General features: G+C 35.2%; 1 protein-coding gene across 3 annotated transcripts; it reads left to right on the forward strand.

The window, feature by feature from the left end:
* The first annotated feature begins 385 nt into the window (after positions 1-385).
* On the forward strand, positions 386-14,681 carry Aplip1 (JNK-interacting protein Aplip1). 3 transcript variants are annotated; one of them, XM_067792385.1, is made up of 5 exons: positions 386-934; positions 3,318-3,730; positions 6,470-7,269; positions 8,248-8,429; positions 8,735-14,681. In XM_067792385.1, exons 1-5 carry the CDS (start codon positions 825-827, stop codon positions 8,805-8,807), a joined length of 1,578 nt encoding a protein of 525 aa, XP_067648486.1. In that variant the 5' UTR covers positions 386-824; the 3' UTR covers positions 8,808-14,681. The 3 variants fall into 3 exon arrangements, with proteins under 3 accessions (XP_067648486.1, XP_067648487.1, XP_067648488.1); XM_067792386.1 differs by having other exon boundaries at positions 8,251-8,429; XM_067792387.1 differs by having other exon boundaries at positions 6,491-7,269.
* The last annotated feature ends 674 nt before the right edge of the window (positions 14,682-15,355 follow it).

Below are 15,355 nucleotides of genomic sequence, written 5' to 3' on the forward strand. Positions count from 1 at the left end.
TTTCCCAAATTCACACACACAAAAGCAACCCCCAAAGACCTTTACACATGCTACATGCCTTGTAATACAATGCGGCGGGGGTATTTTGTTCGTCCTCCCATTGTTGTAAACAAAAAACAGCAGCGCAAAAAATTTGGATACACAACTGTACGAATGTGTAATTTTTGCGGAAGCCACCCTTATCGTACCCGCAAAACTCCACCCGACAAACATCGCTTACAACAATTTTGACAGTTAAATTTCCCATTGAGCGACTGCATCAAGACGACGCCGCCGCATTATGCCCGACTTTACTTCAATCATCAATGTCACTTTCAAGGCGCTCGCTCATATCGTCTCTGCCATGGACAATTTTTAGCAAACCAAAGAACGAAGTACACAAGAAGTAGCCAAATTCAGCCGAACGACAAGCCAACAAATGCGAACGGGAAATTATCGATCGAAAGAGTGAAAAAGTCATTCGACGCCTGATTTGCTTTTGGCAAAGAGGGTTTTTGAAAGAAAATAATCGGACCTTTTCGCATTAAAATAAAATTTTTACATTAAACTATAACATGAAATAAGGCAGCACAAGTTGAAAGTGTGAACTTTTGAAAATCTGTAAGGATACGCGTGTGCTAAATACACATTTTCTGTGGTGTTATTCGGTTTTTTTTTCCTCGCTCAGTTTGTGGGTGTTGCAAGTTGATTTTGCAAGTTGCAAGCGTGAATTTTTTTCTTCATGCTGCATAAGCTCAACATACAAACGCATTAAATTTGAATATATAAATCATTTAGTACTATATTCTACATCCAGCTACGAGGAGATCCTTTACAAGAGCATCATGGCTGATAGTGAATTTGAAGAATTCCATAGGCCCATCTTTGAGTCACATCAGTTACAAACATATATGACCACTGGCCAAAAGAAAAATAATGCACACACATTTTATTCGTAAGTATCTATGTACATACATATGTATTTACATATGAGTATGTTAAAAAATAAGTAAATAAAAAGCATCAAAGTAGTTTAAAAATATCCTAAGAAGCCCAGCATGCTTGGCTCAAGTGCCAACGGATGTTAGAATCCAGGACATGTCGTGGCACTAAAAAAAAACTCTTCACACAAATGCAATTTAAATAGCTGAACTCATCAACATCTGCATCGCTAATCTTTTGTATGTGTTTGTGTATTTACATATATGCACTTTGACATATTTTGTGCCGTACACACTCATACTAAACGTGCGTAAAATTCTGTGTGCCCGTGTTGGTTGTGTGGTGTACATCGGATGTCTTCCTTATTTGAAAAATCAATTTTAATACAAAATTTCTTATGAAAGAAACTCTAAATGGTTGCTTCCCCAAACAGTACTACCTACTCATAGTGGTAATCTTTAGTCCAAAATTTTGGAAAGTGTGGGTTAGGTGCCACGTCGGCTTCAACGGCAGGAAGCCAAAAATGTTAGGTTAACTGCCTTCGCCGCCGCTCGAAATGTGAATAGCTACTGTACCAGCTTTCAACACAAAAACACATACTGAGCAACTTTACAACCCTATGATTATAAAAAAGATTTATCTCCGAAGATATTTAGGCTGATGTTTTTCTTATACTGGGTAGTAAAACTACCTGATCCCTTATCTCAGCTTCGATTGGATCTTGGAACTACAATAGATATGAAATATTGGGTCAGAGCCGCCGAATTGGCGAAGGAGGTGATATAATTGCATGTACTTCGAATGTTGCAAACTAAAGGAAGGGGTAGGGTCGTTTCCTGACCGAAGAACATGAAATTATATCAATCATTACATGATCGACGACAGACTAAGCACACCACGGCGTCTAATCAGCGACTCGGACCACTACATAATAGAATCGAAAATATGCACACGCCTCCACGCACCACAAAACTGATACCAGTTCTAAGAACTGCGTTTGTGGATACTTTTTATACCTCAAAAGGCCCTTTTTGTAGTTTGGCAGTGTCTTGTCTATCGTACTTCCTAGATGGCGGTGATCGCAGCCTTCAACCATTGGGCTAGATAGATGAGAGAAAGAAACGTAAGACACAACGGGACTTAGCAGAAAATTTTAAGACGGGCGCATATTCCTGCAGGATTTGTAGTGGCGACTTAGAAGCCATCGTAAAGGGCGTGCTAAGTCATGAAGGGAACACTTCTACGAGTAGAAAGCGGGTAGACGACGAGCTCGCCAGCCGGTTATGAATAAGGGACTACCCACCGAGCTGTTCAAATACAGAAACGCAGACTAGAGCTGCAATAAAGTCTTATGCAAAATATGATTGAACGAGCGCATACCTCCTGTTTAGAAAGGAAGTATGAGCTGCTCTATCTGCCCACAGAAGAGAATCAGCCTACTTTGCAACGCGTATTATACTGAAGACCACAGAAGACTTACGGAACTTGTGGGATTGTGAACTTCAAAGCAGCTTTCGACATCGAAAACGAATTACTGGTATAATACTATGTATGTACTTGAGCTACCTGCAACGCTTACCAGGCTTTGCCAAATGAAGTTGAGAAACATCCCGAAACCAAACGAGGTTTATTACAAAACGACTCTCTTTTCATCCTTCTATAACCTGATGCTAAAGAAAATAATTTTTCGTTAGCTTAACTAACGCGCCGTAATTTCTGCCTTTCTCTTAAATAAAAAAAGGCGGAAAAGTGGGGTCTTACGTTGAATGCGGATAAGGCGAAGCATTTTTTGTTAAAAAAGAAAGAATCAAGGCCTGGGTTATCAATTGAAAACTTAAGTCTCGACGTACTAAATTAAGGCTCTATAAGTCTGTCATCATACATTTCCTGATGTATAGCTCGGAATCTTCCACAGTGTCGACAGAAGGTGGGATGGCATTGTTGTATTCGGGAGAAATGTTCTGCGGAAGGTTTATAGTCCTACCCGTTATGCCAGGATTTGTATTGAAGGAGATGTCATAATGAGGCGGTATGAATATAGTGCAACGACTAAAAGCTTCAAATTTTCACTGCCTTCCATTTTATACGAATTCAAGGAGACGCCCGGCTTAGAAGGAACTCCTATCGACAAGGACAAACTTTAGCTGATTTATAATATACAGGCGAAAGAAAACTTGATCACACTTTGTGCCCCCAATTGGTGTCAGATATCGCTATCAGGGATAGATAAAATTCTACGCTGTTAAACGCCATGATGATAAATGATAGATGTTGCTTTAGCAAATTTCTGAGCTTCTAGTTCTGTAAAAACAAAAATTTAAGCCATCCAAATAAATAATTTTAACTCAACCATTTAAAAAATTTAATACCATTTCACTTTTCCCTACCTCCCTCAGGCTCATCCCTAATGATGATTTGGAAGATTCGCCCTCATCGAAAAGTGATGCCTCTGATCAAGAGGATGCTGTTGGTGGTGAACTCTGCTGTGAAACGTCAAAGCTGCAACGTCAAGTAGAAGATGATGAAATTGGTGATGGTCTGAAAGTGGTATCACTCTCCTCCGATGGCTCGCTGGACACAAATGATTCATTCAATTCACATCGTCATCATCCATTAAATCATCAGGATGCAATTGGCGGTTTAGTTGGCATAACTACTGGTGCTGGCACGGGCAGTACAAATGGCAACGACATTGTTATTGGTCCTCAATTGTTACTCACACCAAATATAGTCGCTGGCACTGGTACAACCCTACAGCAACAACAACGACGTAGACGAAAATTGCCAGAAATACCAAAAAATAAGAAATGTAAGTTGTAAAAGTGATCAATATTAGTTGTGAATGACATCACATTTTGATGTTTTTTGTTGTAGCTCATAGCTTTTGTAAATTTGTGTTGCTTTATTTTCGTTAGTATGAGTTGCGATTTAAAAAAATGTTATGTTTCAAACTCCAAAACTCTTCTTTTGAATGAACAATAAATTGTTTGTAAAAAAAACCATAAATAAATACTTGCCGCGATTTACCTCCGAAAAGATTTAGGCCGAGCTTCTCTTCCAATTTGCGCCGTGCTGCTTTTCAATGTCTTACTACAAATTGACGGTAAGGGACATACATATTTTATGCCGACTTCGAACGGCATCTTCAAGGTAGAAGTATTTTCCCCGAGAAGCTGTTTAGGGCAGATATACACTGGGAGTATTTGCCAAACCCCTTTGCTTTGCTTGGGACTTGCACCCAGGACTCTTTCTTCGTGGTATGTGGAGCAAGTTACCAGCACACCACGGTAGCATTTTACTTTTTTTTTGTAAAAGACGGTAGAAAAAAACTAATTATTTTATAAAGTGGATATTGAACTTCAACATCTATGTTTTTTCGAATAAACAACAACAACGAAAGCAGAAATAAACTGCTCTACATGAATAGTGACATTAATTTTTTTTACCCTTAGTTCCCTTTGCAGTAGTTTCGGGTTTAACTAGTGCTCCCGTAGATTTTCCTTCCGTCTTCAACACTGCCTACATCTTCCGAAGCATCTCCACCTCCATCTCTTTCTTCATCTCAACTCTATCCCCATCTATATCACCATCTCCATATGTTTCTTCACCTCCAACTCCATTTCTCTCTTAATATTCATCTCACCACCGTTTAAATCTCCGCGTCCATTTCCGTTTTCATCTCTATCTCTATATTCATCTTCATTCCCATCTCCATCGTCATTTATATCTCATTTTCCACCTCCATCTCTATCCATCCACCCATCTTCATCACCATCTCCAACTATTTATGCCTCCACGTACATCTCCCTCTCCATCTCCATCTCCCTCTTCATCCCTATCTTACTCTCCATTTCAATCTGCGCCTCCGTCTCCAACTATATTTATCTTCTATATCTTCTTTATCTCTAGATACTATCTCGCCCCCTCCTTACATTTCACTCTTACATGCCGTGTCTTCACCTGTCACTCCCTCTCTCTCTGTTTCTACCATTCGGCCTTATTCGCTCTATCCCATTTCCTACCTCTCTCTCTCCTCCTCATTCCCGCTTTATTACTTCGCACCAATATCCTTCTTCTTAGCACTTCTTTCCTTCTTCCCCTCTGTTCCTATCATATACATAAAACTTCATTAAGGTATAATAAACATGTCCCTTGTGCCTTTTCCAGGAATCTAAAATTATTGGTATACACTTCCTTATATTTCTTCGTCAAAACTCCACTCACATATCTAAAATTCTCTTGCTTTTTCATGCTTTCCCATGAGCCAATGTTTTGTTTTTCTCATCAAGCAGGAATAAGAAGGTGGATCGGTTTTTGATATTCTCGCCCGTTATTGCATTGATTTCAAGTAAGGCTCAATATCATAATCAGCAAGTCATTGGCAAAGAAAGGACGAATGTGCACTAGTGACAGACCCGTCTTCGTATTATCACTCGTCTCCACTAAAAATCTAAAACACCATTTCGAACGCAGAAGCTAAGCCAACAAATAGCTCTTTATGGGAATAAACTACGTGGTGGAAAACTTTAACAAAACTATAGATAGTTGATTTCTCATTTCAAAAAAGCTATAGACAAATTTAGTTCACTGAAAGTCTTTATTGCGCTACCAGTTAACGGCTCTCGCTTGATCCACCGGCATGTAATATTTAGGTTCCCGTATTAATGTAGTTCTTAGGTAAATTTCTTCTCCCTCTCTCTTAGGGACTATCCTTTTACTGCGATTGAAATTACACAGAGGGAGTCTTCATTTATATTCTCAGCCCAAATCTATGATTTACGGCTAAACAGAGCTCGGAGAGTTCCCCAAAGTAAAAAATTACTTTGATTAAGGCACAACACCAATACCGGCTTGAGTCTAAACCAGAGCTCTTCATTTCATAGCACAATTGTGCCCTCTCAATTCACACGCATATTATACGCTCTGTCGTCGTTAATTGAGTTAGTCGCCGCTTGGCACTTGGCGTAGTAACATCGGTGATGGGTATTGGCTGATCGGTATCAAAATATGTTGCTTGCTAGTAAGCGAATAAATGGAAAATCAATTCACCCGCACGATTGCGCTCTCACTAATACAGGCGCACTTTCTATTTTGAAGAGCCCTGGTCTAAACCAAATTTGAAAAAGAATGACGAGAAATTGTTACAATATACATTTCCCTTTATCGATCTATCTCTCTATCTCCCTCTCTCTCTCTCACCAGCTCTACCTTGTTTTCTTTAGCTCTTTTTGCTCTCTGTTACTCTCGATCCAAATCCAAAGAAAACATTTTAATTATAACAGTTTTTATTAAAATTACAATCTTAAAGTGTGCATTAAGTGGAATTAATGCAACATTTTAAGACTTGAGTTAAAGAAATCGGCTGTTTTGCTCACACGATTACAGAGAATTTTATATATAGTCAAGACAAAGAAGATAGCTTTTCAACTCTCATTTTAAAATCGAAATTTGCATCTCAAAACATCATTATTCGCACCTATTGGAAAGAGTATTTATTTGTTATTTGTAGTGAGTTTTTAATGTGCTCTCCCGAACGCATTCGTTGCAGCTTCCATTCTTCATCTTTTAGGTGGTGGTGGTGCTGGCGCATACGGACAAACCACATTGGCTGACGAAATGTGTGATAGACGTAGTAATCAAGTGAATGATAGCATCATTACCACCATTACTGGCCACACATTTATTGGCAATATGAATGGCATAAATGGTGGTGCAACAACTCGTAATAATCAACGCTCATTTTTAACACTCAAATGTGGTTATTTACTCCACGAAGATTCTAGTCCCGATTCGGAACGTTTACAAAGTTTAGGCGATGTGGATAGTGGTCATAGTACTGCGCATTCACCGAACGATTTCAAAAGTATGTCACCACAAATTACTTCCCCCGTTTCACAATCACCATTTCCGCAACCCTTTGGTGGTGTGCCATTTTCACAACTTGAAGCGCTTGAAGCTACACATCGTGGCCTACATAAATTCATACCACGTCATCATGATGAAATTGAAATTGAAATTGGTGATGCTATTTACGTACAAAAAGAAGCTGATGATCTTTGGTGTGAAGGTGTTAATTTACGTTCTGGGCGACAGGGCATATTCCCATCGGCTTATGCGGTCGATTTGGATTATAATGAATTTGATCCGACTGTGCAACAAGTGAAGAAAGAACGTTATTTACTTGGCTACTTGGGTTCGGTAGAGACATTGGCACACAAGGGTACAGGTGTGGTATGTCAAGCGGTGAGAAAAATTGTTGGCGAATATGGTAGTTCACCAACTGGTCAAGTTTGCATATTGGAAGTATCGGATCAGGGATTGCGTATGGTAGATCGTTCTGGACCGAATGTAAGTTTGTTTTTGTGTTGGGCTCTATGCTTCATTATTACACACCCATATAGCATTTGAAATATTAACAAAAATTGCATTGCTGCGCCTTTTTCGATGCTTTTTGGTGGCTACTCGAATAGGGCTCTAAATGACTCACTCTTACGTTTGCGAAGAGGTTAAATGATAATACAACATCGAAAATTGTACAGCGAACACAAGTTTACTACAAATATGACTCGCAAGGGAATAAAAAGAGATATAATGATATACCGATGAAAAAGCGATCATAAATTTATCAAAAAACAACTCGAAAAAGACATCGATAATTCCCGCGATGAATATATGACTTGAAAATGTTTCACTTCAACGCTTGCGAAGAGATTTAATGAAAATACAATAACGAAATGTACAGCAATCACAAATTGCTATAAATAAGACTCGAAAATGACTAAAAACTGATCATTTCCGCGATTAAAAAAATACTCGAAAATTACTCGCTCTTACGCTTGCGAACAGATTCAATGAGAAAAAAATTTACAGCGATACCAAATTGATTGTAAATATCACTCAAAAAATACTAAAACCTGATAATTTAATTACTAGAAGGTTAAAAAAATTAGGTCTTTTCTAGCAGGTGAAGAGATTAAATGAAAACACAATAACAGAAACACAGGGATCAAAAGTTTATTCTAAGTACGCCTCGTTAAAATAAACTGATAATTTTCGCTATTAAAAGAAAAGACATCAATAAGTTGTACAGCGAGCACAAGCTGATTATATATACGACTTGAATGCTAGAAACAAATAATTTACGCAACTTAAAAGAAGAGTCAAAAATGACTCATTACCGTTTTCTCAGACTACAATTGCCTAGCAAGAAAAAATTATTCACGATTTTAAAATAAGCGCTTTTGTTATTATTTGAAGATGCTATGTGGGCAGTTGGGTCTGACTTTTGTAATAATTTTGGTTATTCTTTTTATTTCTCTCTTTAAGAAGAAGGACAAAAAACCCTGCATCGATTATTTCTATTCACTGAAGAATGTCTCATTCTGTGCATTTCATCCACGTGATCATCGTTTTATTGGCTTCATAACGAAACATCCAACTGTACAACGTTTTGCTTGTCATGTATTTAAGGGTTCAGAGTCTACGCGACCCGTAGCTGAAGCTGTTGGGTGAGTCTAAAAATTTATTTATTTTTGACAGTATATTTAGCTCGCTCTATGAATTTCTGTACATTGGAACAATTTTCCATCATCCCTTGTTTGGAGACTATACGATTTTGGCATTGTGCCATAATATGTATCATAAAATGAGACTGAAGATGGCACAACGTCGAAATTGGTTGAGAAGTGAGGACGGGAAATCGATCCGAAATCTTGGGGAGTTTCATTCCAATATACAACATACATTTACAACATTGTCATTAAAACAACAAAAGTCCTTATATTCTTATTTTTTGCGCTCTCTTTCATTTCAGTCGTGCATTTCAACGTTTCTATCAAAAATTTATAGAAACCGCATATCCAATTGAAGATATCTACATAGAGTAAATTGCTTGGATTTGGATCATAACAGTTGAATCTAAAATATTCAAATTCTACTAAAATACTTAAGGATAGATACACGTACTGTTAGTGCTGGTTTGAGGTTTACGCTTATTTTTTTCTCAAAAATAGACAAATAATAAAAAGGAGCAAGGTTGCTCAGGCTTGTGTGTGGATGAGAACCCCGCAACTAAAAAATATATAAGTTAAAATGTATATCAAAAAATAGTTATAAAATTCTAAAAAAAAAATATATATATATAACAATGCTAAATTAAATTAAATGAAAATAAACAGTTCTGTGAAAATTGTAAAAGCGATTTCTAGATTGCAGCCCAAAAGTAGGCTACCGAGTTGGCCTTCATCTCGAACCTTGAAAAATATTTTCCATATATTAAAAATTTGTATCACTCGACCTAATTATTTTTACTCAACCCTTCTTAGCGATCACCGACCAAGCCGCCTGCCTTCGATTTTTTCCAACCGTGTCAATGGGAAAATTTCTATCATGGGAGAGTGTCAAAACATGGCTAACTACTTAGAGTTTCCTAGAGGAATAAAGTGTTGTAGAGAATTATTCTACGGCAAAATTTGCTTTCATTATTAAATTGAATTGAGTGGTTCATGAGGATCACCTTTGATATTTGATTTCAGAGATGTATTTGGTGTTTAACTGCCATCCACCGCATAAGTTACCAGGCAATCTAGTTTCTGGACTAATCTCAACTTTTTGAGAGCAAACATGCCCTCATATGCAATGCTTACCTATGTGTACAAAAAAATACTAATTCACTGCCTTCGAGAAATCATGGTAGATTTCAGTATAAGATGATCCCAAAGATATTACTGACATAATCAAGGGTAGTAAGATCAAGAACTTCTATTCAAGTATGGTTGACACCCATTTCGCGTAATTCGAGCCATCCTCTCACTAAATCATGATAAGTATGCAGTCCTTTATCAAGGATGGCCAGTTGGCTATTGCCTTTCTTATAGGTTTGGCGGCTCCAACTTAAGTAAAAATCTGAAGGCATGCGTTTTACGGCTGAAAAAGAAAAGTGAAAAGTGCAAAACAAAAATTAACCTTTTTTCGAAACACCATCATCTATGTGTATTTTAGTGTTATTGTTTACTAGGGTGCATCAAAATAAATATGTTTTCCTAGCTCGTGGATAGATACCCCCGCCAAACTATAAAAGTTTTTCTTTTAAGTGTTTTGAGATTACCAAATTAAGGATATTTTATATGATTATTGGGGTGTGAAAAATATGTTCTATTTTTTTTTTTATTTAGTATAATATTGCTTAGAAAATTTAAAAAGTAGGTTTAGGAAAATTTCAGCTTTAAAATTTTATACTCAGAAGCTCCTCAACACGATTTTCGAATAAACTAAAAATTAGCATCTGTCAGTTTTACAGACTCAATTTTTCAATGTTCCGAAAAAAGTGTTTCAAAAAGAAAAAAATAGTTTCGCCTCACCCTAATGCAAACATATGTATGTATATGAACATTAGGGTAACGATCAAAATCAAATTAAAGTTTTTTTTTCAGGCTCACCCATTCAAACGGTAATACCACGGTCAAAAATATTACATAAATATTTTGGTCTCCATTATTGACGCCCAAATCGTGTCGCAGAATGGTTATGTTTAAGATTTCGCTTTGGGAACTCTAAAAATTAAAAGTTGTTTTAAGATTTTTAAAATTATATAGATAGCTATAAAACTATGGAGATACCACATATAAGATACGCCTAAGGAGTCTCCAATCTGGACCAAAATTTATATGTTACATCCTTGATCGTTGAATCACTCGAGAGGATATCGTCGACATCTTGCCAAACACATGAATGTATAAAAATCAAAATATTGAGAAAAATCAATGTATTTTTCACTTCTTTTGGCAAGTGGGCGACGATCATTCAAATCAAAAAATATTGTCTTAAAATGTTGGAAAGAAATTATTTCTTTTTCAAATTTCCTTCTCTATTAACTTGAAAGTCCACCCTAATATTTGGAATATATGAAGTTTATGAAAAAAATTTTGGGATATGGCGTCTTCAAACAAATTCCGAAATGGGACGTTTTTGAAACAAGTTCCTAAATAGGGCGTTACTCAAAACTTTTCTGAGATAGGGTATTTGCGAAACGACAGCCGAGATAGTGTGATATTCCCCACAGCAGTCGATATATTAGTGGACATCCCATCAAAAATGGAAAATCGATATCTTCGTCGCTTAAGTGCGGTTTGCTTATGTCAATTTTAGAATTTAATTTCTCGACAAACTCATTTTTTTAGTAGACAAATAAATGTTTTGTAAACTTAAGATAAAAAATAGGACCTTAATACTTTGTGACGTATATGGTTTTAAATAATAATTAATTTTAAGCTTTCAGGTTCCGTTAATGTTATTTTATAATAACTTATTATGTACTAAATCAAAATTTTTTTATAAGAAGTCACTTGTTTTAGGAAATGGTATATATAAGAGAAAAATGCTCCATTATTTATTATGGTTTATTTATTTCATAAAAATAATAATGAGAACAACACGCACCATATTTTTGAGAGATAATGCATTCAAGTGTAAATATTTAAGTAAATTAGATTATCAATAGTATTCATTAAAAGCGTAAAACACTAGTAACAGCGTAAGTCTCGTAACATTTTATGGAAACTCAATTTGTTAGCGAGTTTGATGCTCTATCTAGAAATATGCAGATGAATTCTCCTAATACGCATGTATGTATGTATTAAATAAATTAAGAGTTAGAAAAATGTGCCAGACTAAGCTTATTCGTAAAGGAAGATGAAGTTGAAAACGAAAGTGAACAAAAATCAAGGAAAAACCACTAAAGTGTAATATTTAAAATATTATCCACTTACATACATACATACAGATATTCATACTGGAACGGTATGGTAAAAAGGTGTGAAAACTGAATGTTAAAATATCTATTTTTTTTAAACAAATACAATAACATATATGCATACCAAAGAAACTAGTTTATTCATTTTAATTAACTTTTTTCGTGAAAAAATCTTAGCACCCAAATAAAAGCATGAATTAGGCATACATTAGGGTGATTTGCGCAAAAATATTCCGGGTAAAAATTTTAGATTCACGAAAGCTGGACCAATTTTATAATACCTCCGTTACTCCTTTTTTTTGGGGTTTACTCAACATGTAAAAATAAAAAAATAAATGTAAGGCACGATAACCTCCGAAGAGATCTAAGGCCGAGCTTCTCTTCCAATTTGCGTCGTGCTCCTCTTGATTTTCCCTACAAATTGGCCGGATGGGACCTACATGATTTTATGCCGACTCCGAAAGGCATCTGCAAGGCAGATGAGTTTTCACTGAGAGCTTTTCATGTCAGAAATACACCCGGAGCGCTTGCCAAACACTGCCGAGGGGCGACCCCGCTTAGAAAAATTTTACTTCTAATTGAAAAACCTTATTTCTAAAATTTTTGATGTTGCTTTGCCCGGGGTTTGAACCCAGGGCGTCCGGTGTGGTAGGCGGAGCACGCTACCATCACACCACGGTGGCCTCAACATGTGTTGAAGGTTATTGGCTTCGACTAAACCAGATCAAAATGCATATGAAACAATTTTTGGCTTTAAATGGCACCACGCCAGTTTTTAAATCTTATTTCGAGAATTTTCTTTTATATAATTATGTGTTGTATCAATATATGGCTTGCCGCCACGTTTTTTCACTATCCCGTTGTATTCCGTTATGTATATAAAAAAGTTTGGTTTTTAATTGGCATCACGCCAATTATTACATCTCAATGTTACTCTGTTATTCACAAAAGCTCCGTTATTCACAGTAGCTCCGTTATTCAATAAAATTTAGACTCCGTTATTTTTCGTAAAAAAGTTAATTTTTTGGTTTTTAATTGGCACCACGCCAATCACAAAGTTCGCAATAATTTGGTTTTTTGAACAGTAATTTATATTTCAAAACTATTTGTCATTTCATGTTCGGAGGGCAGGCCCAAGGACACTCTGCCCATCTCAACCTCCCACGTTCACGATTCAAGTTGTACTCTTATCCCTTTTTTATAAATAAATACAAACGTGTAAAAAATTTTACCACAAATATCTATTTAAATAGCTACACTTCGTATCAATTCAATTTATTAATAAATTTCAATAGGGGTGAAACGATACTATTAAACATAAGTAGATATCGATACTTTTGTTCCGATACCAAGAAAATTTGTAGTAGATACTTTTATACCGAGTACTGAGTAGGTATCGGAAAAAACAATCAACAAATTTGTTATTGTTGAAATTTTTTCACAAATCTGGTGAATATACTCTGGAACAGATTATGTCTACGTTCTTCGCCGTTTTCAGCGCTCTCATATTCAGTTTTGTTAGGTCTAACACAGTTTATGTCAAATACGTCAAAGTGGAATTACCGTACTTTGCTGTATCATAATTTACCTTATACCTACTATCATTATCATATGACTTTTAAGAGAGTTATATATTTTTCAGCAAGTATTTTCGTTAGTTGAATTAAATTTTTCGGCGAATTTCTAAGTCGGCCCAGCCACTTTTTCGTGTAGCACCCTAATGTTTATACAAATATATTATCCATATATACATTTATATTTATTTGTATCTATGTACATATGTATTTTAAAACTACTTGATAGATCAATATTTGAAAACACCAATCAACACATAGCAACCGATTATATAACATATGCAGGAACTTTTATATATGTATGCATTAGACCAATTACGAAAATTATAATTTTTCCCCAAGCATGCTCTAAAACTTCGTTAAGTTAGCAAAATTAATTTCCATAAATTGAGCACGAAATATTAACATCATAAAGCCTACTTCCAGTTTTGTTGAAATCTGCCCATTTAAAACTTTTGCTCCCTTTTGAAACGGCCTAATGTATTTATTTACGTATTTTCTTAAGATGTTAATGTTCCAAACCCATTTTGATGCTAGTAACCAGATGGTATGTTGCAATATTACAACAACAAACATTACTTAATTATAAAAAATTACCCCTACGACTGCGTACACGAAACTATAACGTCGATCGATGTATTTCAAAACCATCTATCGGCAAATTGCAAAACCACCCAAATACCACCATGCGGCAAACTTGAGATCTCTGGGCCCTGAGCATAGTGCATCCAGCTACATCCAAAAAAAATTAAAACTTTCCTATTTGAAAGTCAATTCTGTACAACTGAATTTGGACTCCAAAATTGCATTTAAGCTCTATCACTTATATGAAGCACCTAACGGTGAATAAACACGAACATTTTTAAGTATGTACAATCTAAATATTCTAACATATTTAAAAAAAATCACTTTAATTTATCATGGAAAAAATTCTAAAGAAAAAATGGTGTAAAATAAGACCTGTAAAATGCCCTCAGATAGACGGTTTTGCAGTTGGTTGAGAGGTGGTTTTGCAATAGCATCGACGATAAGCAAAAATTACGTTTGATAATTTTAAATTAAGTTTGAAACTTTAATGCACATTTTTTAAAGAAATCAGAAAAATGCATTTCTTAAATAAATTGAAAAAAAAAACAAATTAAATAAATTTTTATAAATAATATTTATACTTTCATTATCATTAAGCCTCCAAATTTTTAAGCGGTCATATTTTCTAAAAACCGTATATAAAAAAATAATAATTTTTGATCGGTCTAATGCAGATGTTGCTATTTAATTAAATAATAAAAATAAATAAAAGTAAAAAAAATAAATTTCTTATGCGAAAAACAACATCAAAAAAATTGCATACATATATACTTGCATACATCCTACATAACTACATACCAACAATAAAAATACAATTTCTATAAATAAAAATCAGTTACATACGTAACTATTATTATTATTATATAAGATAATGAATTATATCTAATAAACATACATATATAGTACACAACAATATATAAAAAATATATATATTGTAAAAGTAACAAAAAAAATTAAAAAAGTGTAAATAAATACAATTATAATTTCAAGCAAAAATTTGTTTAATTAAAAGGAATAAAGCCGAAGATTTCGTCAAACGCATCACCTTACGGATCGTGTAACATTAAAGAATAATAGAAAATTGACGGCTGATTGGAATATCACCCTATCTAAGCGGCCAGTTCGAAAATGACCTATCTTAGAATATTCTTTCAGAAACACCATAATTTAGAATTTGTTTCAAAGCCGCCCTATATCCGAGTTCGGTTGAAGAACGTCCTATCCATGGTTCAGCTATATGGTTGGGTCGTCTCTCCAGCAACAACATACCTTTGTTCAGATTGTCAAAATCTGCGTGTTGATGTTAGGTGAATGGAATGGAATGAAAACATAAAACCTTGCAATTCTTGTGCGTTGTAAGAAAATATTGTCAATGTGTTGGTTTCATTTTGCGTTTTCCATCTCCTTTTGACAATTCCAACTCCACTGAAATGAAAAAAATTAAATCAGCTGATGAAATGAGCCAACCAAACAGTTGAGCGATGGTTCTATATCAGAATTTTGTTCAAGTCAAAATGTTTTG

Source organism: Eurosta solidaginis, chromosome 5 (genome assembly GCF_040869045.1).
Source record: "Eurosta solidaginis isolate ZX-2024a chromosome 5, ASM4086904v1, whole genome shotgun sequence".
Taxonomy (NCBI): Eukaryota; Metazoa; Arthropoda; class Insecta; order Diptera; family Tephritidae; genus Eurosta; species Eurosta solidaginis.